This window comes from Microcaecilia unicolor, chromosome 6 (assembly GCF_901765095.1).
Source record: "Microcaecilia unicolor chromosome 6, aMicUni1.1, whole genome shotgun sequence".
In the NCBI taxonomy this organism is placed as follows: Eukaryota; Metazoa; Chordata; class Amphibia; order Gymnophiona; family Siphonopidae; genus Microcaecilia; species Microcaecilia unicolor.
In genome coordinates this window covers 114,913,297-114,941,058 of record NC_044036.1, presented here as the reverse complement: position 1 = coordinate 114,941,058, position 27,762 = coordinate 114,913,297, and the positions used below count along the sequence as shown (strand labels likewise).

The window sequence follows — 27,762 nt, the reverse complement described above, 5'->3', positions numbered from 1 at the left end:
TCTTGAAGCTGGACAGAGATGTTTCATGCTTAAGTCGCAAGGGCAGTCTGTTCCATTCAGTAGGTCCACACATGGAAAAAGTACCAGACCGTGTAACCTCCAATCAAATTTGTTGAAGTGCAGGAACAAGACGTTCACATTTATGCTGAGATCTTAAAGACCGAGATGGTAAATATCATTTTACAGTATGATGCAAATAATATGTAGAATCCTGATAAAGTGCTTGATGGAGCATTACTAATAACTTATACAAAATTCTACTATGCATCGGCAACCATTTCAGATGCCTCAGGAGTACAGTCAGATGTTCTGACCGTGAAAGGCCCAACACAAGCCGCGCTGTGGAGATAATTGCCACCTGTATGTTTTTATGGTAGCCACTTAGGTTTAACAAGAGTTATAAGGTTTTAAAATAAATAAATAAATAAATACTCTGTAAAGAAAAATAGGTGCCCGTTTTATAGAATAGGCTTGAAATAGGTGCCTGCTCACCCTCTTATGTTAGACACCCTACTATAGAATTACCCTCATTATTTATAAGGTTATGGAGTTCAGGCACCACTATAGCAATATGCCCTTATTCATGGTGCCCTGTGCAGCCACATTGATCACACATTGATTGAGCTGAGTCACGAATTGATAACAGAGTAGTGCTAGAAGCAAGATAAAGTGCCAGGGCTCAGTAGCTCATCAAGAGAGAAACCAAACAAAAAAACACATATAGTTTGGAGGCAGTGTATCCCTTGCCCCCATAGGCGGTCGGTGGCCCAACTGTTTGGGAAAGCTAAATAGGGTGGGGTTAGGGGTGGAGCTTAAATCCATAATTGTCTGATAACACACAGAAAAAATAAATACATAAAAAGTCACAATGAATAGCTTTTATTAAATTTAGATATTAGATATGTATCATATGTCAAAGAATAAAGTGGTTGCTCAAAGCATATACTAACCACAATCGTAACTACAAAACACTATGCACAACTTTGTGCAAAAACACACTCAGAACCTTACTGTACCATACATATTACACTGGGCAGAACCTAATACACCAATATACCACCCATACGGAAAATGCAGACCGTCAACAATATGAAACAAGGATCATAATATCACAATTCTCATGTAGAGCCACAAAACATCCTAATTCATGTTTAATGTGGGATAAAATGCCATACATAAGTAAATAAATATAAACATTTAATGTTGAGCACCTGATTCTCAAAGTGGACATATTCCAAACACTATAATGAAAATAAAATGATCTTTTCTACCTTTGTTGTCTGGTGACTTTGTTTTTCTGATCATGCTGGCCCAGTATCCGATTCTGCTGCTATCTGTCCTCTTAACTCTGTTTCCAGGGCTTCCTTTCCATTTATTTCTTTCCTTTCCTCCTTTCTTCTTCATTTCTGGTCCTCAGCTTCTGCCTATTTTCTTCCTCCATGTGCAGTTTTTCTCTCTTCCTTTTCCCTCATCTCATCTTCTTCCTCACTCTTCCCTCCCCTCCATCCACCCATGTCCAGCAACCCTCCTCTCCCCTCCATCCACCCATGTCCAGTAACCCTCCTCTCCCCCTGCCCTCCCCTCCATCCACCATGTCCAGCAACCCTCCTCTCCCCTCCTCCACCCATGTCCATCAACTCTCCTCTCCCCTCCCCTCCATTCACCCATGTCCAGCACCAGCAACCCTCCTCTCCCCTCCATCCACCCATGTCCATCAACCCTCCTCTCCCCTCCCCTCCATTCACCCATGTCCAGCACCAGCAACCCTCCTCTCCCCTCCATCCTCCCATGTCCAGCAACCCTCCTCCCCCCCTGCCCTCCCCTCCATCCAGCAGCCCATGTAAACCATCTCTCTTCTGCCAGCCATTACCTGCCTTCTTCCAGCCCCCTCCCCTCCCTTGCGGAAACACGTCAGAAGAGGACGGAGCCATGCGAGGGAACGCTGGAGCCTGCTGCTGCTTGCAATGCCGGTGCCGCCCGCTCGAGGAGAATTACACTATTTTAAGGTAGGGCGAGGGCAGGACGGGAACGAGGGCCATCGGGCAGACGTCAGATGATTGACGACGGCGATGGGGGGAGCGGGGGTCAGGGGATCGGTGGGGCTGGAAGAAGGCAGGAAATGGCAGCTGAGGGCAGACGGGGAAGTCTGCAGCTCACAGGGTGGGGGCAGCGGTTGGGCTGGGGAGGCTTAGCCTCCCCAAGCCTCTTATACCGGGCGCCTGTGCTTGCTCCCTTCCAAACTCTACCCATCTCCCCGGTCAACTTTTCATGCTGCTGCCTTGCTATTTCTTTGGGCTGATGATTGGTCTTCTCTTAAATTTCCAGTTTTCCTCTCATGTATTTCATTTCTTTTTTATCCATATGTTTGTCTCTCTATAGCAGGTCTCTCTACCTTCTCTCATCTCACTTCCTTCTTGTCTCACCCCTTGTGCCACTTCTCACCTTTTTCATGTCTCTTCTTTCCATTATGATCTTTCCTCTCATCTTTCTCTCAGCCCCTCTTTTCCCACTCCTACATAGCTACTCTCCCTCCTCTCAGTTCCTTTCACCCTCATAGCCTTTTTCTCCTGCTCTCACACAGCTCTACTCTCAGTCCCTGTCTCTAATATCCAGCCTCTCTTCATTTTAGAGCTTCTTTCTGTCCCTTCCAATCCTTTACAGCAGCATTGTGTCTTCTAACTGGTAACCCCTCTCAGTTCCCTTAACCCCCTTCTAGACCCCTCTTTTCCCCTCCCATAGCTCCATTCCTAGCCTCTGTCCCCATTACACAGCCTCTCTTCTCCTTATAGCACCTTTCTGCCTCTTCTGGCTCTTCACAGCAACATATTGGTCAGATCAAAATAAACTGTCAACCGTTATATCCACGTTATCATTGATCATTGATATTTTATCTCAGTTTATAGTTAGAAATATTCTAGCTTGTGCATCATACACACAGAGGTAGTATCAGAACGGAATAACCTTCCATCAATTAGAGTAGTAATTTGTTCTAAATTGTAATCTGTGTGTCATTTCGAGGGGCTGGTTTTATGGACACCCTAGCAAACATTGTATTGATGCTAAGATTTTTTCACCTAGTAAAGGGCCACAAAACAGACCTCTTGCTCTGAGAATCAGGTGCTCAATATTCAGAGTTTTTAATTATAAATGCAAAGGTTGTTTTAAACCTTAACTAGGTTGAAACCTGGGAGCATTTAAAATCTTTTTTTCCCTGTGGCTAGATCAAAAGAGAAAGATGGTATGTGGGAACTTGCTCCTTTTGTTTTGTGGATTGCAGTGGCATAGTATAAAAATTCACTTGATATTTTTTATTGCTACTATTTAAAAGAGAGGTATTGAGTAAAGAGGGAAAGGCTACCTTCACACAGAAGTCCAGAGTCAGTCTAAATGTGCCAGTTCTGTTGTATATATTTATTTCTACTTAGTCAGTTTGGATATAAATGAAAGCAGCATGCTATTAGCCAACAAGTTCATACAAAGTTAGGGCCTCTTTTACTAAACTGCACTATCGAGAAGAAGCCCATAGGAATTGAATGAGTTTCATCTCATTAGCCACATGGGAATCGTTAGCACAGTTTATTAAAAGAAGCCCTTGGTTATTTTCAATGGAAAATAAATCTGTTGGCTGCCTGCTATGTGAATATTCCATCACTGTTTCATTAATGAACATGATATTGCTTTTTAAACCCAAAGGCAAAACCTAAGGGTGGTTGAACAATTAAGTATAAACTGTGTTGATTCTGACTTTGGGCCCTGATTACTAAGGTGCACTAGTGTTTTTAGAATGCGCTAAAAATTAGCGCATTCTAACGCTAGAGACACCCATAGGAATATATGGGTGTCTCTAGCATTAGCGTGAGCTAATTTTTAGCATGCCTACAACATGGCTTAGTAAACAGGGCTTTTTATTTGTTTTGGACTGCTGTGGGTCCTAATTATCTGTACATCTGTTGTGTGGAATTTTGGAAGATGGAAAAGAGGAAATAAAAAATACACTTTGGTTGTACTCTGTTGAAATTTATGTTTACTTTTGCAATATATGTATGGATGCTTGTTCTGGTGTGGGCAAGTGATAATGTTTGAATAACTGTCTATACTTATGGCTATGATTTCTGAACGGTTGGGTATATATGCTAATCTCAATATTGTTAAATGTTTCAGACATATCCATCAACTTGCTCCCATGATGTTATTATCATCCATAAAGAAGAGATAAGAGTTTTTAGTTTGGGCACAGTATAAGTCATCACAAAAACAAAATATCAGAAAACCAATGGACTGCATTATAGCCCATTTAGAGCCCTGTTTACTAAGCCGCACTGTAGGCACGCTAATGTTTTGTAGCCCATGCTAACACTAGAGACACCCTTAAGAATATATGGGTGTCTCTAGCATTAGCTTGCGCTAAAAACACTAGCTAGCCTTAGTAAACGGGGCTCTTAAGTTATGTTTCAACAAATGAGAGATCTGTATGAAACCAAATATTTATTTTTATTATTTTGACATACAACCACTTGTCCCTAAAACATGCTCAAAACAGAAAAAAAATTCATTTGTGTATCAAAAATGTAAACCTCTACAAAAGAGATGAAGTAAAGATGTGATTCCATGTGCCCCAATGAAAGGAGAGTTTAATTTTACTTCCATTTAATTAAGCTTTCTACTTGCTACAGCTCCTAATGCTAATTCCCCCACCTTCTGCTACTGATTTGCCTTGGCTAACCAAATGAGCCAATCAGCAGTCAAAAGCAGGTGGACGGAACACTTTCTCCAGCTCATGCAGTGACAAGGGAGGAGGAGCACAAAGTGCAGAGTACAAGAGAGTGCTGTGTGCAGGCGGGAAGATAAGTGAATGAAAATAAGGGTATAGAGAGAAGAAGATTGGTAAATGTGTATCTGAGAGTTCCCTTGGAAGGGGGTGATGGTGAAAGAAAAGATAAAATCTGTGCAGCCTAAGTCTCCTTCCCCTCTCCCTCCCTCCCTCCCCCCCCCCCCCCCCCCCAATGCTTCAGCCTCCCCAAATCAAGTGAGTCACAGGCCACCTATGTAGTAGCTAAATAAGAGCCATAGAATTCTCTATTCGATAGCAACATTCAAAGCACAAAATATAAGCAAAGTAAGAGCTAAAGCAATGAATCTCCTTGTCACAGACAAGTCTGTCTCTTTCCACTGTTTTAAGTTAACAATATATTAAATCCTTTTCAGAGCAGTGTTATCCCTTTTACTCATAATAATACTCCAAGCATAGAATTTGTTTCTTACCATAATTGATATCTTACCATACTGGCACTCTGACCCATAGAATCCTTCGTCACATTTACAGGTGTAGTTGTTAATTGTTTCCACACATTCCCCGTGGTCACTGCATGATGAAGGTGCACATGAAGCTATCAAAAAGAACATATAACATGTATTGTTAAAAGGATGTGCAAACCATAAAATTCTAGACAGATTATATAGGCAATAACATACTGCATGACAGTGTGGATAATTTTCAGATCATCTGCATCATCTTAGAGATGATGTTAGACTCCCCTTTGAGTACGGAATCTCAAATTAATAACCTGATGAAAAAAACCTGCTTGATTCATTCATATTTCAGGACACTATATACCCTCTCCTCTCTTCGATCCCCATTGTGCCTGAACCTTAATCGACCACAACATCACCATGTATTTGCTTCTCTACTGGACTTGAGCCTGCAAATAGGTGGGAAAATGTGGGATACAAATGTAACAAATAAATAAATATTTCATTAGGGAGCATTTCACTATAGTTGTCCAACTGCTGGTTCTCTCGCAGCTGAACTATTGTAATGCCCTTTATGCTAGCATCTTGATCAAATTAATGAATTGAATCCAGTTAATACAAAATACAGCAGCTCGATTAGTATTTAGGAAGTCAAAATATGATAATGTGTCTCCATTGTTGATACATCATCATTGATTGCCCTTGAGAGTTCGTATCCTTTTTAAAATTTGTTGCTTAATTTTAAATTCATAGAGGCACCTTCGCCTGATAATATGTTATTTTATCCAATTATTGAGTTTCTGTGGTCTTTGTCATAACACGGACCACTTTCTTCTATGTTTTCATTCATGAGCATTCGTTTCTCTATCAGTCTGCAAAGACTGGGAACTCTTTACTGCTAGAGATAAGTTTACATTTTATTCTTTTCTTCAACTTCGTAAATTGTTGAAGTCTTACTTTTTCTTACAAATTTTTATCAATATTTGTTAAGGAATTGTTTTATTTTTTATGCTTTTGTTTGTAGCCTCCTGATTAGTTACTGAATTAGTTTTTTTAATTGTTATCCCACTCTGAACTCTGTAAGGATAAAGCAGTTTATAAAAACCTAACCTAACATATTTTTTATGTTTTTGTTTGTATCTTCCTGATTAGTTATTGAATCAGTTTTTTTTAATTGTTATACCGCTCTGAACTCTTTGTGGGGATAAAGCAGTTTATAAAAACCTAACCTACCATAACGTATGGATAGATAGATAGAGAGAGAGAGAGAGAGAGAGATTATACAACAAAGTTTGTATTATACAGGACCCCTTTTTAATTTTCTTGTCTGAACTGCAGCATTTACACATGTGGATTGCATACATGTGTTAATATTGATTTTAAAAAGCTGCTATTTTCGCTTGGAGGTCCACACCATGGAGAGATTTCCAAGGGGGTGTGGTGGAGACATTGTTTGGACAGGGCTTGTCACGGTTGTGACTGTATCCCATGCCTACACTCACCTCACCTCCTGGTGACCAGGCCCTATGGCTGCTGTGGACTGTCTTCTCCCTGTTTCCCAAACGTGTTCCAGAATCCAGTTCCAGCCAAGCCAATTCCAGCATCCGGTTCCAGCCAAGCCAAGCCCATTCCAATCCTATTCTGATGTTCCAGCATTCCAGACTTACTTGTGACCTCATCTGTAATTGCCTTTATTAAGCACCTGGGAACTTTCAGGTTTGCCTTTGCAACAGAGGTCTTCAGATGAGTTGTCGTCTGTGTGTGTTTGTTGCAGTTCCAGCCCTGCTAGTTCTTGTCTTGCCAGTCTTCAACTTCTACTCCAACCCTGCTTGTTCCAGCCCTGCAAACCTTCAGCTTCAGTTCTAATCCTGCTTGTGTTTGCCCTATTTGTCTTCAACTTCAGTTCCTCCACTCTTTGTTCCAGCCCTGTCTGCTTTCAGCTTCCATTCCAGCTCTGCCTGAATCCTGTTCCAGCCAAGCCTGTTTGAGAATCCTGAATCCTGTTTGAGAATCCTGAATCCTGTTCCTGCCTTGTTTATTGTCTTGCTTCCAGCCAAGCCAAGCCCATTCCAGAATCCAGTTCCAGTCAAGCCAAGCTAAGCCCGTTCCAGAATCCTATCTACAGCTTCAGCTCCAGTCCGGTAGTTCCAGTCCTGCTTATGCTCATCTTCAGTTCCCATCCTGCTAGTTCCGGTCCTGCTTGTACCAGCCTGTCTGTGTTCAGCCTTGCTTCCTGTTTGGGTGGTTCACCTGCTGCTGCCGGTCACTGGCAGTGGCCCAAGGGCTCACTACTCTGGACTCTGTGACAGTCTGTGACAGGGCTTGGGTGAATCTACACATATATTCTCCATTACACAAAAGGAGTATAAGTCTATAAGCAAAAATACCCTTGTCAGTTTTTACACCAGCTTACAGCCAAGAAAATATTTTTAAAAAGTGCATGTTTCTCCCGGGGCCTTACAGAAGGGATTAAGGGAGTCATTCTCCTTAATCCCCCATTGTTTATTTCTGCTTCCAAAATAAAACCAAATTAAAATTGTCACCTCACTCATTACTTAATTGCTAGCATTTACACTTGGAAGTTGCAAAATCGCCACTTCCATGTGGAAACTGCTGAGTTTGTGCTGTTTATTTTATCCACACATATATTTCTAAAACAGCTGCTCCCAACATACATGCCAGCAAATACATGTACACTACTTGCAGGTATTTTAGAAAAGTTTCTGTGTCAGCAGAGCTTTTTCTCTAAAATACTATTGAAATGCACATCCTACTACTACTACTACTACTATTTAGCATTTCTATAGCGCTACAAGGCTCTATGTTCTAGGTAAATTGGGTCTTATATGTCTTGTTATGCAGTTTTATAGGAGCCCCTTTGGGCGAAACACAGCCTGTGTCGGGCATTTTCTATTGGGGTGTTTACCCTATAATAAAGATTGATTTATATTACTGACTGATCTGCTTTTTTTGTCTCCACATTGGATTTTGCGGATTGTCTGCCTTGTTGTTTTTGGGACCACTTTTATAGGAGTGTGAAGGAAGAGCTGCTATTTGGTAATCATGGTGAAGTTTAATTATCAAAATCTCAGGATGGAGTATGGGGGAAGGAAGGGACTAGGCAACTGAAAGTTAATGAGAGGGTTTCAAGGCTGAAGATTTGTCTACAGCTCCTAATACCCTTGTACCAAGCCTGCAGTAAAACTGCTTCCAAATGAGAACCTCAGTTTAACCAGAAAATGAGCTTTAGACATTTACTTCACAGAGAACAGACATCTTTTGTACCTCTGGCAACTGCAGTTTCACTGAAAAACAGGCCTAGTATTCTGCTGTTTTCATCTGGAGCTATATTTTCTAAACTCACTATAATATTTACCGCATCTAGAGGCAGATTTTAGAAAGGACACGTGGAGGGGAATTCAAATGTCCAAGAATTTCTACACTATTTTGGAAGATGCCCTGCAAATGTGAATCCTCTTGTAAAATAGGAGGGCTGAATGTTCCAGTCCCTCCAAGTCCAGAGGAAGCAGAGATTTTAGAAACCTGCACTTAGGAGAAAAAAAAAACATACTTTCCTTCACCATATAGATGTGGGAGCAGCTTCAAGACCAGCCTTAGCAATTGTGGGGCCCTGTGTGAACCAGTTTGCTGCTGCAAATCTGGGACTTAAGATTTCAAATGAATGATCCTTCCAGTCACCTCTGCCATTGGAGCCAACTCTGTGGGTGCTGTGGGTGCTTGAGCACCCCTAATATTGAGAAAATTCCTTGTATGTGTCCAGGGAGGGGTTATTTTCATTGGGCTTAGCACCCCCCATAATTTTGAAAAGTTGGCTCCTATGACCTCTGCTCTGCTGATATGACTGTGACAGAGGTTGAATGACGCCTGGCTGGGAAGGTGAAGGTGAGTGTCTCCTGGGGTCCTGGCTGGCTTGTGCTTGGAAAGGTTGGTGCTACTACAGGGCCTGCCCATATAATGTGAAGAGGTGAAGCCAAAAAGGCAATATGGCATTATCCCTCTGAGAAGCATGAAACCAGAGGGAGAGGAAGGATATATAAGGGCTGGCCAGCAGTGAGGTGGGAGGAGTATAGAGGATCAGTGTTGAGAAGCACGATTACCAAAGGGAAAGAAGAGTGATAGAGAAAGAGACAGAAAGGCAGATGGAGTTGTAAAGGGAAAGAAGCTTTAACTTTTGGTCAACTGCCAGTTGCAAAGCTGACTCAGTTATATGTGGAGCCCTGTGCGACTACCCTTGTTATCCCTGCAGACTGGATAGGCCATATGGTCTTTATCTGCCTATGTTTTTCTATATTTCTATGTTTAAGAGCCCAATATGTGGCAGTGGCAGTTTCCCCCAACTGGAGAAAACCCCTTAAATTTCAACCCCCAGCAGGCCCTTCACTCCCCACCCCCCACCTTCTAACCCAGTCCCTGTACTAATTAAGGATCCTTGGTGAGGACTGGGGCAGAAGTGATACCCACTCACTCCCACCTCATGTCCCTGATGCTGACAAAATGGCCACCGAGAGTTCTAGCATTAATATTGCTAGTTCTTGCTCTGTGTTTTGGTTACAACTCCAAATTCCCATTTATTGTTCCAGCTCCAGCATGCTGGATCTCCACTCAGACCCAAAATCCTACCTTTCAGTACTAGCATGTTTGGAGACCCTACCAAGATGCACAATGTAAGGAAAAGGCTGTTACCTTTTAACAGTCACTCTTTACTGATTGCAGCTGCAAAAATAGGATAGGAGTGGGAGAATGTCTACTACCTTTGCCTATGAACTCACAGAGTTCCTTCTTACCTGTATAGCACAAAGCAATTTTATTTTTCATGCAAGAATCATCATTCCATTTGCCTGCATCTCTCTCCCTTTTGATGTAGATCTCTACACAATCCTCCTTGTTTTTCTTGTTGTTTGGCTCATTCTTGGCCCAGTTTTCTGCTTCCGATGTCAACATCTTCTTTGTCCCCACCCAGGTCCAGTTGCCTTGGATTTTCCGGATTCCAATCCAGTAGTAAACAGGATTAAATGGAAGGGTGCTCTCAAGATGTCTAATTTCTTGTTTGTTCTGTATGGCAACAAGATCTGTGTAATTGTTCTGGCAGAAGGCTCTTGCCTCCTCCCATGGCATGGCTTTTGTAGAGAAGTGATATGTCCAGCAATCAACACCAGTTGATGTCAGAATAACTGAAAAAAAAAAGAAAAAATATGATAGGGCTAGTAAGTTTTCATTTGGTCTAACAACATTGGGTGGATTCTTACTGAAATGGCCCTCTCGAATTGAATGCATAACTTGCCAAGTTGTCTCTACATGGCTGCTCTGTTCTATGACTTTCAACTCATATCTCTGTTTAAGGATTTAAAGCCTTACTTCACAAATATATTGCAGGAAGAAAACTTAGGTTGAGTGCTCAATGTCTGCCATCCTTGGATAGTAGAGAAATAGCTAGCTAATGTTGTCTAAAGACTTCATGCAAAGTAGGAAGATGCGATGAGCAGAAAGGAATTGTAGAGTCCTTCCAACCATAGGCAGGTTATAGTTTATATTTTATAATTTATTAAAAACTTGATATTTGATATACCGCTCTTTCAAAAAAAAAAAAAAAAGATCAGAATGGTTTACAATGCAAGCAAGGAAATAAGAAAAGAACTCCATAATATATAGGACAGTAACCACACGCAGAGAATGCGCAGTCACTCAAGTCGTATCAGGCCACCGTCATGCTGCTCTATTATCCAAGCCAACCAACTCAAAAGCTTCCTGAAAAAAATAAGTTTTCAATTGGTAGACCAGTTGAAGCACAGTGAATTTGGATAAATGTTCACAAAACTTCAAATAAAATTGCCATTCATGGTATAAAGAAGCAAATATTTGTTTAAACAAAATCTTTCTCCCCTGTTTCAAACTATTCCAGGGCCCCACCAAAGTGATTTTAAAGGCCCATTGTATATGGAACTCCTTTGAGGAATATTTTCTTACTTCATTCAGTCCAACCAATAGAATTGCAGGTCTAGTTCTAAGTCTCTTGTCAACATTTTGTATTTTTGCACGCAACTAAAATGTTTACATGTATGGCTTTATAAATGCTCCAAGTTGTCTCTTTTAGACCATTCTGATTATGAGGCTGATGTACCAAGCTGCAACATTTTTTTTTCAAAAGGTATTCATGTGATAAAAGACACAAGCACATAAGATTTAAGGAGGTAGTTATCAAGCTGGGGTGCAACTATAACACATATTATTTGCCCTTTAAAGGGCATGAGAGTAAGTTATATTACTGTAATGCACAGTATTTTAAGTTGCCGTGGGTTATATAGTAATAAGATGGAAACATGCAAATGTATGCAAAGTACCTCAGAACTATGTGAATTCTATAACGTAGCTTGCAATGAACACTATAAGTTGTATTATAGATAGAAAAATAACAACAGGAAAAAGCTGGAGTTATGTTACCATTGCAGGAGCATCTTGAGAGGCTAGGCAAAGTCAAATTGAGCTGTCCCCATGTCCCCCCCCCCAATCAAGCCCCCTGGCCAGTTAGCACCCTCCAATGGAAGGCCTCCCCTCTAGAAGCCCCTCTCAAATAGTCAAGGATACTCCCACCTTCCCAGAGGGCCTCCAGGCCTACCTTCCTTGTAAATCCATGGGGTCTAGTGGTATCTAGGCAGGAGGGATCTCCAGTTGTTCCAGTTAGAGAATGACGGGGACAAAGTTTGTCCCCGTCCCCGCCCCATCCCCTTGGGTCCTGTCTCTGTCCCCACCCCGTCCCTGCAGGTTCTGTCTCCATCCCCGCCCCATCCCAGCAGGCCCTGTCTCCATCCCCGCCCCGTCCCTACAGGTTCTGTTCCTGTCCCCGCCCCGTCCCCGTGGGCTCTGTTCTCATCTACAGAAGCCTTGAACACTGATTTTATATTTAAATCTTTTTAATAAAGTATAAAAAGGAACAATATGCTGTGCAACTGTTGTGTATAAATTACAAATAGAAAATAATAATAACAATGAGCGGCTATAATAACCCTCCTTCTCACCACCACCCTCTACCCTTCCAACTAGAAAATGACACGGGGACAAAGTTTGTCCCCGTCCCCGTGGGCTCTGTCCCCATCCCCGCCCCATCCCCGTAGGATCTGTCCCTGTCCCCACCGCATCCCTGTGGGATCTGTCCCCATCTCCACCCCGTGAGCTCTGTCCCCGTCCCCATCCCCGCGGTTACTACGGTTCCCCATCCCCGTGTCATACTCTAGTTCCAGCCCTTGTCTGTGCTATGTTCTAAATAGCACTGGCAATCCCTAGTGGTAGACTCATGGTACTACTGCTAGGAGTCAAGTTGCTATATAAGGGTCTGGTGGCAAAGATGGTACTTCATGCTCTAGAGGCAGGGTATCACATGCTGCCATGTGAAGGGAAAGTTACCAATTTTATGTGCATTCCTATCACCAGGAATACATGAAATTCCTGAATGTGGCAGCACACATAACATTTTTCATGGAAGTTTACATTTACAGCAAGCCGTCATGAAAAACAAATACTAATCTGCATTATTTGTGTGGATTAATACATTGATCTCTAAGATCACAAACTGCAGGACATATGCTTTTTTAGAGGGGTCTCAGGTAACAGGTGGGTCTTTTGGGGTCATATGATCTGCAATTGGATTAGGAGTTACTATAAGGCAGATATTGAAAGAGTATGACCAGTTTATAAAGGCATCTCAGTTTTAGCACCCTAAAATTTGGAAAATTATCAGTCAAACTTAGAAATATAAGTTGTGGGCTGAAAATCCATGTCTAACTTTAGAGGAGTAGCCTCCGTGGTGATTTCCTACCAGGTCACTGACAAATCATTTTCCATTAATCCAGAATCAGTTTGAACTTGCTTCCTTTTTCCCTGTTGTTCTTATGAGTAGAAGAGGAAACTTTCTGCTGGCCTGACCTGGTACCATTGTTGCTACTTCAAGTGCCTTTTTTTCCATTAAAACTTGGAGAATATTGCTCCTCAGTATTTTAAATAGAAGGCACTACATTGTGAAATACTCTGCCTTTTCAGATTCATATGATCAGCTCTGCGATTCAATTTAGAAAGCAATTGAAATCTTATTTGGTATTCAAAATTGCTTTTCAGTTATAATTTGTGTTTTTATTATCTTAGTTATGTTTTGGTTTTACAGATGTTTTAATGTGCTGTTTTTGAGTTGATTTATGTTATATTTATTGGTATTAATGTGTCTATGTTTTATCCTAGAATAGTAGGATGGTATAGAATATAAATTTTTTTAACACATAAATAAATAAATCTTAAATTTAGGTCTACAAGTTGGGCACAAAGAGGATAAAATTATATAAAAAGGCACCTCATTTTTAATTGGTCTATTTTTCACCTAATATTTTACCTATTTAGGGGGTCTTTTACTAAGTTGCACTAGTGTTTTTAGCTCGTGCTAAAAATCAGCTGGTGCTAAAGCATCTCAGCGTTTAGTGCTAGCTGATTTTTAGCATGGGCAAACGTGGGCAGAGTCTGGACAGAGTGTAATCCTGGTCAACCCCCACTGAGCTGGCCAGCCACTGATATTGAGCAACACTTTACTAGGTAGTGCCGCTGAATATCGGATCTAACCAGTCATTCCTTAAAAAACTAGGGGGTCCTTTTAGAAAGCTGCGGTAAAACGTAGCCTGCAGTAGTGTGAGTGCATCTCTTAGGCTTGCGCTGGGACATAGGCTATTTTTTAATGGGCCTGCACTAATATTAAAACTAGCCCACACCTATTTATGGCCTGAGCCCATACTGCCACCCATCGACCTAGCAGTAAGGGCTCAAGTGCAGTAACCATGTAACCAACGTGGGCGCGCTGCCAGCTACCGCTAGGAACACCCTCATGGGATTCAGTGCACGCCAAACTCTGAAATACCACCGGGCGCACGCGCTATCCTGGTGATAGTGCCGATTGGGTGCTTGCTACCCGCATGTTAGCCCTCCTGCACCTTTATGAAAGGGCCCCTTGGTTAGGGGCTGTCCAGGAGCGGAGTATGAGAGGAGCTGAGATTTAGGCAGTAAGCATCAATATTCAGTCCGCTAACTGGTTAAGTATGCAGATAAGATTAGGACAGCAAAAAGGCTGTCCTGAATGTATCCACCGAGTTAACTTCTTGGTTCTGACTGGCGGATATTCAATGCCAGAAGCTCATCATGCGCCATTAATATCCGTGGTTAAGTCACCCCGCAGCTGTGAGTAGCTTACAAACCACTTAGTGCTGCAGGCTGAATGGTGGACCAATTATTTATAATTACATATTCAGTAGTACTAGCTATACATCTAGTGCCATTGAATATAGAAATAATTTGAAACGTGTAGATTAGACGTTTCCAGTTATTTCTAAAATGTTTTACTGAAAATTGACCTGTATATTTTTAGTTGCTATCGAGTTTTATTTAACTTAGTTTTTCACAGATCATGATTAAAGTCTAGCAGTGTTTTATGATTCAATAAAGGCCCACCTTTGGAAAATTTGTAAATCAAAATCAACCTGCCTGGATAGTGGTTGTCTTGGTTCAGCCACTGACCCACACCTACATTGCAAACCTGTAATTGTCACTATTGACATAGTCTTAAATCAAGTGCACTCTGTGTTTTCTGCTACAGTAAGGAAATTGGGTAGATTAGACAAACCTTGCAATCTTTATTGGCCATCACAGTCTCCATCTCTATGTAAAATGGTCTTCAGTGCAACAGATTAACTCACCCAAAAAGCTGATAGCTGATGAATAAAATTTCATGCTGGGCCCTAGGTTCTGGCAGTTTCGATATTCTTTAGAATGTTCCCTGTACCTGCAAATCTACAAAGAAAAAGGTCCTGTCATGGTCTGAGATTTGACTGTAAATTCATTTTATAGGAAAGCACCTTATCCCCTCTTAACTCATTTAAAAATTAAGTAAAAAAAGCAGTGCTTTAGAATGGTTTAGTTTGGTCCAGTGGCTCATTGATGAGGTTGCCTTGGAAGAAAGGGTGACCCTATTATAAGGCAAAGTGAGGCAGGTGCCTCAGGTGGCAAATTTTGGGGGGCAGTAGCAAGTGTCTCCAAAACACTACTGCAGTGGCCACCTCACTTAGCTTCTGGCTATCAACAGAAAAGGCAGTGTCACCTCGACAGCTTCTCCCTGCCCCTGCCCCCACCTTCACCTCAGCCTTCATGCCCAAAATTATATTGCTCCAAGTATGCAGCTATGGCAGCAATAAAAGAAACAATCAGCATGGGGCTTTTGAAATTTCGGCACTTCCGAGGCACTGCTCCCGCTGACGTGCACTTTTCACTTCAGAAGGGGTGAGACTGGCAGGCCTTGGAAGTACGCCAGAGTCTCAACGGCTCCATGCTTATTGTTTCTTTTATTGTCATTCTGTCTACAGATTTGAAGAGATGAAGCAGTAGTAACGGCTGGGGAGCAGGAAGAGGAGCATTTGGAGGGGAAATGATGGACAAGATGTGGGGGTTGAAGGGATAATGCAAGGATATAGGGAGATGGAAAGAAAATGTTGTATATAGGGTGGCATACGGAGAAGGGAGTTGTTAGACATGAAGGGAGCATAGAAAAATGAATGGGAGATGTTGGACACAGAAAGCATAGAGAGATGGGAGGTCATAAGAAGATGAAGGGAGGGATGCTGGGCACAGGATAGCTTAGGGAAATTGAAAAGAGATACTGAGCACAGGAAGAGATTGAGAGAGAAAAAATGGAGATGCTGGGGACATGGGGGGTGGAAATAGGAAGATGGAGGAAAGATTCTGGGAATGGGAGGAATATAAGGAGATGAAGGGCAGATACTGGACAGGAGATAAGAGAGAGAGAGAGAGAGGAGATGCTGGAGATAGGGACAGGGAAGGAGGAGAGAGATGCTGGATATGGGGAGAGAGAAAGCAAGAAAGGAAAGATGCTGCAAAGTGGGATGAGAGGGGACAGATACTGAATGGGAAGAAAGAGAGTAAGGAGGGGAGACACTGGATGAGGAGGAGAGCTACTACTGAAAAGCACACAGTTATGGAACACACTGCCGCGCAACTTCAAAATGATCTACGAACTAACGAACTTTCGCAAACTACTGAAGACCCATCTTTTTAACAAGACATACTACAAAGACCAACCAATGTGAATATACACAACCTCCCCCCCCCCCAATATTCAGAACTATCTAACAATATCTGCTTGTTTATTCAAATATTATTTTTTATCATTATCTTGTTGCCCAAGATCTTTCTGTAACACTAAATGTCTATTTTCTAATATATTTCCATCACTCATGATGTATTGTAAGCCACATTGAGCCTGCAAAGAGGTGGGAAAATGTGGGATACAAATGCAATAAATAAATAAATAAATAAATAAATAAGTGTGACCTAAATCCAAATAAATAAAGGAGAAGGGGGAGAGATGCTGCACATGGGGGGGGGGGGGAGAGAGAAGGGACAATGTTACTGAAAGAATGTGGAATAAAAAGCCGGAGAAGGAAAGAGAGATGGGAAATGGTGGGCTGGGGTAAGGAAAAGAGATGAAAACCTGAAGGTAGATGCATTAAAAAGAGAGAGCTCAAGTACTAGATGGTAAGAAAGAGGAGTGCAATTTGATGACTCAATATTCAAAAACAGCTATCCGGATAACAACACCTCCTATTCGGATAAGTTATCCAGACTGGTATATTCAGTGAAGGATGTATTTCATTTAATTTTTAAACTAATTGACCTCATAAGAAGAATATATGATTGAAGAAGTGGTGACGAGGTTGAGGCCTGAAATGGGACAGTTCATAAGAGACCTAATAACCCAAAATAAAGTCCGGGCCTATTGCTTCTGATATTCTTCTCATTGGAATTTAAATTAAAAGTGAAGTGATTAGTTATGCTCTACCTTGGGTAGTTTGTTGAAACACAGGTTCCTGTATCCATTATTTCCTTCACTTTTATGGTTATTGTATTTGCAAACAGTGGTTTGTTACTCTCTTCAGTTAAAATTGTGGGGAAAAAAATATGGCATGAATGCGCAGAGCCATTGTCTAGGCCATGGCTCTGCTGGTTCTGTCCCTCAGAAACAGGAAGTCCATGTCAGAAGGAGTCAGGACCAACAAAGCCATTAGCTGTGTGATCTAGACATCAGATCCACACCTTTTATCACATTTTTGTGGGAGGGGGGGGGGGGGGGGGGGGGGGGGTAAGGAAGCCACTTTACCAGAGTGCAGAAATACTTAGAGTGGTCCATCCCAAAGAGTGAGAATGAAGGCCAATGAGTGAAGTTTTCCTTGTGGTGCATTTGGGGTATAAATTTGGCACTAAGGTGATAGGACTGAGGCCTGAGGAAGGTCTGCTGACTACTTTTATTGACAAGCAATGATTTGATGTGAATCTAAAAGTGGATTTCTGTGTTATGGGTGACATGTTAGGCACTTTAAACTCATTTTTCAAGCACTTAACCAACACTAAACCACACACAGACATCTATGAAAACAATTCAACTGTATTTAAAGAATCCTCAAGAGGCAGAAACCTGATCAGTCACAATTCTACAATGATGACAACCATCTCAACACACATCAGATCCTGCAAAATCTTCTAAAACCCCATCTGATATTTTAACAAACTAAAACTATATTAAAGTTTTGATGTTCCCTCAGTAAGACCAACATACAATCACTCCACTGCAAAACACTATGCACAAACTTGTGCAAAAACCACATTTAGAACCTTACTAAGAAATAACAGCACTAACTCCCAGGACTCAAAGATCAAAAACCTTACCCGTGAAAAGACAGCACTGTACATATTACAATGGGCTTTAAAACACCAATATACCACCTAGTGAGAAAATAGAACAAATGGGACTGCTGTGAATCTCTATACAAAAACTACATACTAGCAGAATACCATACCTTCTTAACACGAACAAGCACAAACAGACCCTCAACAAATATAAAACAAGGGACCGCAGATCAGTAATAGAAAGTTGAAGGCAAAAGACTGAACTAGAACCTCAAGAAGTCAGATTCTGCATACAGCAAACACAGAGAAATAGAAACTGAAATGCAAGATATCAAAGATGTGCATTTCCAAAATATGACATATTCCAATTAATAAATTCAAAATTGAATACTTTTTTTCTTTGTTGTCTGAGCGTTTTATTTTTTTCTACTTACTGTGGTTCCAGTGTCTCTTTGCAAAGACAGAAAAAACCTGAGAAAAGCAGAAGAGTCTCTGTTTGACATTTCTTCTCTCTCCATATCTACCTTCCATTTTCCCTCTGCATCCCTATTCATCCTATCCAGCATTTCCCTTCTGTGTCCTTGTGCATATCCTCACCCCATGTTCAGCATCTACCCTCTCAGTGTTCCCATTCCACCTCTTTTCTAGAATCATCCATCTAGGTCCCGTCCCCCCCATTTTCAAGCATTGACCCTCTGGGTCTTTATTTTACTCCTTTTTCAATATATCCCTCTATATCCTTATCTCACCCTTTTTTCAGCATCTTCATTTGTGTCCCTGCCCCTGTCCTCCCCCCATGTTCACCATCTGCCCTCTCTGTCCCTATCTCCCCCTTTTTCAGCATTACTCCTCTATGTCCCTATCTCCACTCCCCTTTTTCAGAATTGCCCTCCATGTCCCAATCTCCCCTCCCCTTTTTCAGCATTGCCCCCCTCTGTGTCCCTATCTACCTCTCCTTTCAGCATTGTCCCCCACTGAATCTCTCCTGTCCTCTTTCAGCATTTCTTCCTCATGTCCCTATCTACCCCCTTTCAGCACTGACCCCTTCTGTGCCCCTATCTATCCCCCTTTTAGCTTTGCCCCCTTTGTATCTAACTCCCTTTTAACATTGTCCCCCTCTATGTCTCTATCTCTCCCCCCCCCCTTTAAGCATTGCTCCTCTGCATCCCTGTCCTTAGAGTTCCTACCTGCCCCTTCTCTTTTCTATGTCCCTGTTTATCCCCATGCTCAGTTTCTCCCCTCTATTTTCCTTTATTCCCGCACCATGTAGCCAGCATCTTTCTACTACACCCCCTATGGTGTGGCATTTTTCCCCCTCTCTGGTCTCTCACTCTTCTTTCTTTCTTTCTTTCTTTCTTTCTTTCCCTACTCCCTGGTGAGTCCTGCATCTGCCCCTCTTCCTTCGTCCCGCTCAACCCTTCCCTCAGTCCTCTGCATTTTTTATTTTTTTTTTTTTTTTACTGTCATCGGTGACTTGGCAGCTACTGCAATTAAGACAGGCTGCCAGCACTGGAGCCTTCCCTCTGTGTGTCCCATCTATGTGGAAACAAGAAATTGAATCCAGAGTAGGCGGGACACACAGAGGGAAGGCCCCAAAGCCGGCAGCCTATCTTAATCGCTACCGCTGCCGAGTCCCTGACAGCAGTAAAAAAAAAAAATATATGGACGAACGTGGGGAAGAGAGGAGCGGTAGGAAGAGAGACGGACAGATGCAGGACTCGCCAGGAAGTGGGGGAAGAAAAAGAGACAGGGTTAAATTTACCAATGGGCAACTGTGTGACTGGGCCTCTCTTTTTTGCAAGAACCCTTTTGCCCATTGGTAAAAATGGCCCTGAACCAAGCTGAGGGATTCTGTTAACATGTAGGTTCTGTATAGGAATCTGTAATAGCTGAGCTTGTTCCCAACTGGAGCTGTATTGATGTTCTAGAATATTTACAGTGCTGTGTTTTTATAAGTAGGGTTGGTTCAGTTTGAGTTCCTAGACGATGCTGCTATGGTATGGTAAGTTTCTGAGCATCCATTTCTAGGATTTTTGTGTTACTTCACACAATGTCTGGCAGTGGAGACAAAAAGAGACTATATAGGGTGGAGAAGGGAAAGGGGGAAGGAAAAGAGAGACATTGAAAGAGTGCTAGAAAAAAAGAGGAGGAAGAAAAGTGGGGAGGAGAGAAAATGTGCCAGGAGGGGTTGCAATTTAAGACAGAATGAGTGCTGGGAAGGGTGGAGGGGAGTGTGCGAGGAGGTAAAGGGAAAGGAGAGAGCAAGTGTGGATATGCTGGAGAGGGGAAGTATGAAAGATTGGAGAGAGATAAGAGAGGAGGGATGGGGTGGTGGAGGCAAGAGATAGACTAAATCAAGCGAAGGGGGAAAAGAAAAAGAGGAGAGGAAGAAAAGCTGAGAGAAGGGTGAAGAGGGACAGAAGTAGAGAGAAGGAAGAGGGTGGTGTAGAGGAGAAAAGCAAGGCTGGAGGGGTGGAGGAAGTGGAGGGAGGGGTGAAGGACTTATAGAGAGGTGAGGAGGAAGAATGAATGTGGGGGAAGCAAGGAGTGAAGGGGGTGTGACAGCAGGAGGGGGAGAGAAGAACGTTAGAGTATAGGTAGGATAAAGGGAAAAACAAAGAAAAAAGTGAAAACAAAAGAAATTGAACCTATAACAGAAGCAAAAAAAAGATGACAACAGGATGGAAATTCTAAAGGAAATACCAAGATAATAAGATGAATAACTGAAGAAAAACCTTAGAAATCAGAGGGTAGCAAACTATATCAATGGTATACATGTGTAAAATGCCTCTTGTAAATTACCCCCCTCCCCCATGTAGAAGTAGGCACTATGACAAGTAGGTGTATATTTGTATATAACCTGGGTGTTGTCATGTTTGGGGGAAAAGTTTGGGCAGAACATGGGTGGAGTCATGAAGCACATGTGTAGGTTATAATATACACACCTTTGTGCATACTTCAGTCACATGTGCACTTGTTCCTGAGCTGGTGTAAATTCATGTGGCCACATTTTAGCCTGCTGTCTGTTTTAGAGAGATGCACTGGGACAGAAATTTCACCCATCCTCGCCCATCCCTGCTGGAATCGAATCCATTACCGCCTGTCCCCTGTGCTAAAACAACCCAACTTATGGTCCGATAACTCAACAGTACCCCATGTTGATAACTTCCCCTCTCATTGCTTATGGGGGTTTCAATACTATCAACCACGTCCATTAATTTTTTTTTAATGCTATTATACTTGCCATGGCACAAAGAAAGGATAGGTAGGCTGACCTGGCACTACACTTGCATGGGATTCCCACAGGACCTGTGTCCATCCCTGCAGGAATCCCATGGACCTGGAGGGGATCCTTGTGGGCCTAACATTAGATGACACTTACAGAATAGCGCTCAGTGTTTTTGGCGCCATTTATAGAATCTAGTCCATGGGATTACATTTTTAAAAGGGTACCTAAAGTTAGGTGCTGGCATACAGCACGCACAATTGCCGTTACAGAGTATTAGTGTAAATCCACATTTATGTGCCTAATTTTAAGCATGACCATTTATGCCATGTCAAAGGCTCGTATAAATGCTTCTGCCTAACCGCAGACAATTAGGCACATAAATGTTAGTACCAGTAATACCTCAGTTTTCGTCGATAATCCATCGGAAAACAATCGGCGAAATCCGAAACCAATGAAAACCGAGGCAATTATTTCCATATGAATAAAAAAAGCACAAAAACAGTGGAAAGCAATGGAATTGTTTGGCTAGACGTGTGAGGTGATGCTCACACAACAAGAAACAATGCCACACTGAGCAGGAGAACGAGTTTTCGCAAAATTAGCAGTGAGGTCACGTGGGCACACCGACGAAATCCGAGACAAATTTCTCACGGAAAAAAATCTACGAAAACTGAAACTGATGATAACCGAAGTCAACGAAAACTGAGGTATTACTGTATTCTATAAACACTCTTCTAATTTCTAATGGCAAATATTATCATGGAGCTAAATACAATTATCAGTCACTGAATAATGTCTCCACAAAACATCAATTCACAGATTTAAATCTGTAAAGCCTCAGCAGTGTCACTCATCAGCCAATACGTTTTTAAGGGAAGGGACTTGTTATACTGCCTGTGGGTTACAGTCAAAGTGGTTTACATATTATATAGAGGTACTTATTATTTTATTTTGGTAGCTGGAGCAATGGAGGGTTAAGTGACTTGCCTAGAGTCACAAGGATCTGCAGTGGAAATTGAACCTGGTTCCCCAGGTTCTCAGGCTATTGTACTAGCCACTAGGCTACTCCTCCACTCTGTGAGAATTATACACCCACCTTCTTATCAGCTCAACAGATCCTCAACACAATTGTAACTGTGGTTTAAATAATCTTTTCATATAAACAACATATTTTATAAACAAGTAAATTCTCATCTTAGACATCTAAAGTGTCAGTCGGGTTGGGGACCATTAATTCAACATGATCACATTTCACTGAAGTTGTTTCAAGGATTGTCCCCTCATTTATAGCAAGCACCAGCTTAACTTATTGCAGCCTGCATTGCTTCTGGCAGTTGAGCTTGTAAATGACCCTATTCTATAATATCCCACCTAATTTCAGGGAATGCCCCTGACCCGTGTTGGAAATAGACTCAAGCAATTACAACTACAACAGTGGGAGGCAAAATAGATTTTTAAATTAAACTCCTTAGAACCTTCAGGTCTTAATAATATGATTGACTGCAATGCCTTTTACTAATTGTTTTCAAAATGTGGACATTGAAAAACTTCGGGTGATATGTTAAAATTTCACTGATGTTCAATGCGCATGCATGGGCGTTTTCTTTCAAGACAGATGCCATTTTGGGGAATAGTGGGCTTGCAGTAAGATGCAGCTCCGAAAGACATACAAGTCAGTGCTTTTGCAGTATATTGTAATTTGTTAGCTCCATTATAATATAATATATGTTTGGAAATGTTAGGAGAATGTGGAGAACCGCTGAATTTTGCTGAATTTACAACAGCAGCTGAACTTACAGTAGCAACTCCTGAGGACGCCATTTGAATGGTGAAATGGGCCCCATTGGGTTATGAATTAGTGAAGATAAGTGGTTCATTTCACAATATAATATTTTATGAACTATTAAGTTTTGCACTTGAAGATGTTTGCATCAAAAAAAAAACAAATCTGAAAAAAGTAAAAAGTTGAATTGTTTTTTTTTTAGGACCAAAGAAAGAAAAAGGAACCATTGTTTGAATGCAGATTAAAAGTTAAATTATCTGCTCCTTTGTGTGTTTGCTGAAGTCATTTTCCCCATTTATATTGGAACCTTTTTGTGAATTGGCTCACTATTAGTCTACTTTAGACTCTAATTTTGTGTAATGCCCCTGACCTGCCCATGGCTATGCTCCCTTTCGAATTGTGCGCTATAAAATTCAGGCACGCATGTTATAGAATAGGGCACAGGGCAGATTTGTGCATAAATCCAAATGAGTGACAATTAACACCAAACATTGAGTGTTCACGGCTAATTAACTAATTAGCTTACATGTGGATATAGGATCCCAACCCAAATTTGGCCAACCTATATAGAATCTGGGGATAAGTGTAAAGTTGGGTGCAACTTTAGAGAGCTGGGGGATAGCTTAAAATAGGCACTTACTTGGCCTCTCAACTTAGGTGACTTATTATAAAATTCTCTCAAACAGCAAGCCTATCTTTAAACAAATGGCTTATGCATTTAAGTTTAGGACCACATATTCAGTGAGCCAACAAATGGATAGGCTGGCTGAAAATCCCTTCAAAGAAAGCCAAATAACTGATCTGATTATGTTTGAGCAATGGCTCCTCCCCTGAATATTGACTCCAAAGAGGATTGCAATTGTAGTATTATTATGTTGTATCAGTCTTAATTTTCCTTATAAGGTCCCCAGATACAACTAAAACATTGTACTCAACGTTGACACCTCCTTTTCTGTTGTACAGAAAAGAAGTTATAGCATTAGGACGTCTTGCTTCAGTTTTTCCTGTCAGGTGGTATACAAGCCCTTTTGATTACAGCTATTTCCCAACCTCCTCTTGCACTGCATCACTTTCCAGCTACAGTAACACCCTCCTTCCTGTCTTCTGAGAGAATGTGTTGCAGGTATCATTAATATCTAGCTTCACCTCTCCTGCAGTAACTTCATGTCAGGCCTTCCAGCAGACATATCCCACACAGGAAGCCACGTTGTACTATAAAGTGATCTGTTTGACAGATTGTTCCCTGTTCAGCAAAGTTTTTTTTCTCTGACCTAGTCTTCTGGGATTTGCGGCGGAAAGTTTAATTAGAGGTTAGAAATAATAGTCTACAACTTCTTTTAGCTAGTGTTACTATCTGAAGCTTATTAATGTTAGACTGACCCCGCCAGCCCTGGATTTGCTCTTATGCATCACCCACTGCATTGTGAAACACTTTGGGATTGATATGCAGTCAAATTTATTGAGGTAGGAATGACTCCTACCCAAGTAATTCCCACTCACCAGGTTCATACCCAAATCACAATCTGGGTAGTGCTGGAGTTGTCTCAGGGTGAAGGTAAAGCAGAGCTGGAAGTTGCCAGGTTAGTGGCAATATTCTGTCCACTAATTGGGTACTATCCAGATAAAGTTATACACAGCAAAAAAGGCTGTCCTGACTTTAACCAGGTAGTTATATGTAGAGAGTTGCACGGGGACAGAAATCTTACCCATCCCTGCCTGTCTCTGCTGGAATCTTACCCATCCCCATAAGAGTTTAACCCATCCCCGCAAGAATTTAACCTGTCCCCACCCATCCCCGCAAGAATTTAACCTGTTCCCACCCAGTCCCGCAAGAATTTAATGATACATAAAAAAAAATTCTGGTCGGCTCTCTCGGTCTCTCTCTGGGTTTGAGCTGCAGCACTGCATGCAAGGAAGGAAGGAACAGAAGTTGGAACTTGGAACACTCTGGTGCACACATGTAAATGTAAGACATCTCTAACTCATTGGCACTGTGTGCTGAGAGGTCGCCCCATGCACACACCAGTAGGTCAGGTGACATCTGATGCTCGTGCCTGTGTCAGAGCTGAGTCTGCGCATCAGCCTGGGAGCAGAGAGGATTAGTAGTAACATAGTAAATGACGACAGATAAGGACTTGAACGGTTCATCCAGTCTGCCCAATACAGTGGCGTAGCCACAGGTGGACCTGGGTGGGCCAGGCCCATCCACTTAGGGCCCAGGCCCACCCAACAGTAGCACACGTTTAGTGGTAGCTGGTGGGAATCTCAAGCTCGGCCAGCTCAAGATTTCCCCCTGATGGTAACGAAAACGCTACTCTCCCCGATAACGGCACCTGCGTATGCTCAGTTTTCAATGCATGCCTGCTGCAGACTGCCAAGATGGAAAGAAGTGTTTTCTCACCAGCTGAGATATTTTTGGGGTGGTGGTTGGGGGGAGGTGGGGAACACTTGGTGCCCACCTACTTCTTGCCTAGGCCCACCCAAAATCTGTTGTTTGGCTACGCCCCTGGCCCAATAGTCACACTCATTATCATTTCATGATTAAATAAACAATGAACATGATATTATATATTTGATTATGGTCTTTCCTTGGCATTTCTGGGACATAAACTATAGAAGTCCCCCAGCCCTATCCTTATGTTCCAGCTGCTGGAGTTGAAGCCCACTCCAGCCTATTCATCTTCTCATTTGTGGGACACAGACCATAAAAGTCTGTCCAGAACTGTCCTCATGTTCCAGCCACTGAAGTAGCTGTCTAAGCCCTTTCCAGCCCATCCTTAACCAGATTGCCATATATGAGACACAGACTATACAAGTCTGCCCAGTATCGGCCCAAGTTTATCACAGCCGGAGTCACCATCTAAGCATCATTCAACACATCCACACACATTCAGCCATTTAAGTTTAGGTTTTTATAACTTCCATTTTCTAATTAGAGATCCTCTGTGTTCATCCCATGCCTTTTTGAATTCCGTCATCATATGTGTCTCTACCACCTCCTTAATGGAAGATTTTCCGCATCTGTGCTGTTAATGCAAGGAGGAGAAGACAGCAGTCAAAGAACTGTAGATGAGAGGCTGGCGCAGGTGCTGCTTACACTTCCATGGGAACCCTGCAGAAATTGTTTCTGGCCCCATGGGAACCCTGCAGGAACTGCTTCCATCCCCACAGGAACCCTGCAGAACTGCTTCCATCCCCATGGGAACCCCACAGAACTGCTTCTGTCCCCACAGGAATCCCGCAGAACTGCTTCTATCCCCGCAGGAATCCCGTAAGTTCCGCGAGATTCTCATGAACCCCGTTCCTGTGCAAGTCTCTAAGTTATATGCATACTGGTCTGAATACTGCCGGTACCTAGACAAGTGCTACCAGCTGCTTTATACCCCCAATATTCAGTGCTGGTATCTGGGTATAGCCTGAATATTTGGGTAATAAGTATCTAAAGTCCACAGTGGTTAGTATTTAAAATACCACTGCAAGCTGAATATCACCCCCTCTAACACAACAACGTATAGATTTAGAATCATGGAGATTGTACAAAAATAAATTAAAACATTGTCAGAATGAAGCTCCATATTTTGATACCTTTATGACAGTCAAGAGAAAATGAAATATTTATACAGAAAGTGAATATTTTTTCTTCAAGTTGCAGTACAAGAAGCTCAATCTTTGCCTGGTTTGGAGTCCCTCCTTCTCCCAGATGCCTATAGCATCATTTTCAGATAGACTGGCAGTCCGTCCACCTCTCTGACCTAAAATAGGGTCATTCTTAAACTAGCTGGGAGTCCCTCCATCTCCCTAATTTGTGCTAAGCTTAATCTCAGCCTGGCTGTAAATCTCTCCATCTTTCTGATCTATGATGGAATCAGTTTTAGCCTACCTGTGAGTCACCATCTCCCCCTGTCTCTGACTGACTCAATTTGGTCATAAGTCTTTGCCTTTCTGACCTGCTTTGTTGCTCCAGTTTTGTGGCTCATGCTCTTTGACTGCTCCATCTCTCTTTCTCCAGTGCCTGCTTGCTTTGAGTGTTCTGCTGTCACAGCTTTGAAATTCTTTGCTCTTTTCAGATTCCTGTCTCCATGTGCCTAGTCACAGAATTACCTTGACTCTGAAAGAGGTCTGTCCCTCAAGATGCTGCTAAATATTTCCATTCAGTACTGTAGTGCTTAGCAGCAGCTCCTCCCCTAGAATTTCCACAGCCTGCCTTTACACAATTATTTAATTCTGTTTTTTTGCAATCAAATGAGTTTGGAAGCTCTGTGATGTACTGTGACACCCAGGATAGGTGATATCTGAAAACAGTTGATTTTAAGACCTAATGTATATCCCCTATGGGTGAGGTTTATAAAGAGGGTGGTACAATAATAAAATCACGGTGTAGGGTCCCACGCTAAACACTCACCACTTAGGGAAGGTACAAAGAAAGATGGGGAATTTCTGTATTCTGTATATTATACAGTGTGCAATTCAAGATGTTAAGCTAATTTCCCTAGATGTTACAAAATTTTAATGATGACAATATTGCATACTAACTTTTGGATTTAAATTTATTGCACAAGATGGTTTTAAAATGCAATGAATGTTTCAAAATAATAAGCAAGTGTAACACACAATAACTTTCAAGTCTTGTATAATTTCAGGAAAACATATGCTGTGAAGCGATCAATTTCTGTTCAAACCACAACTTAATACATCAGATAAGTACATTAATCAATTTTTCCTCTCTTTACCCAAAAGTTCACCAGTTTTCATACAC

General features: G+C 41.9%; 1 protein-coding gene across 1 annotated transcript in view; it reads right to left on the bottom strand.

Moving 5' to 3' along the window:
* LOC115472463 (P-selectin-like) overlaps positions 1 to 27,143 on the bottom strand; it is a 236,269-nt gene extending 209,126 nt beyond the window's left edge. Inside the window, exons 1-4 of the mRNA XM_030206753.1 lie at positions 26,954 to 27,143; positions 14,994 to 15,087; positions 10,056 to 10,442; positions 5,280 to 5,387 (exon numbers count right to left, since the gene is read on the bottom strand). Of these exons, the coding sequence (XP_030062613.1) occupies positions 5,280 to 5,387; positions 10,056 to 10,442; positions 14,994 to 15,087; positions 26,954 to 27,001 (637 nt within the window). The 5' untranslated portion in view covers positions 27,002 to 27,143. The remainder of the gene's footprint in view (positions 1 to 5,279; positions 5,388 to 10,055; positions 10,443 to 14,993; positions 15,088 to 26,953) is intronic.
* Between the last annotated feature and the right edge of the window lie 619 nt (positions 27,144 to 27,762).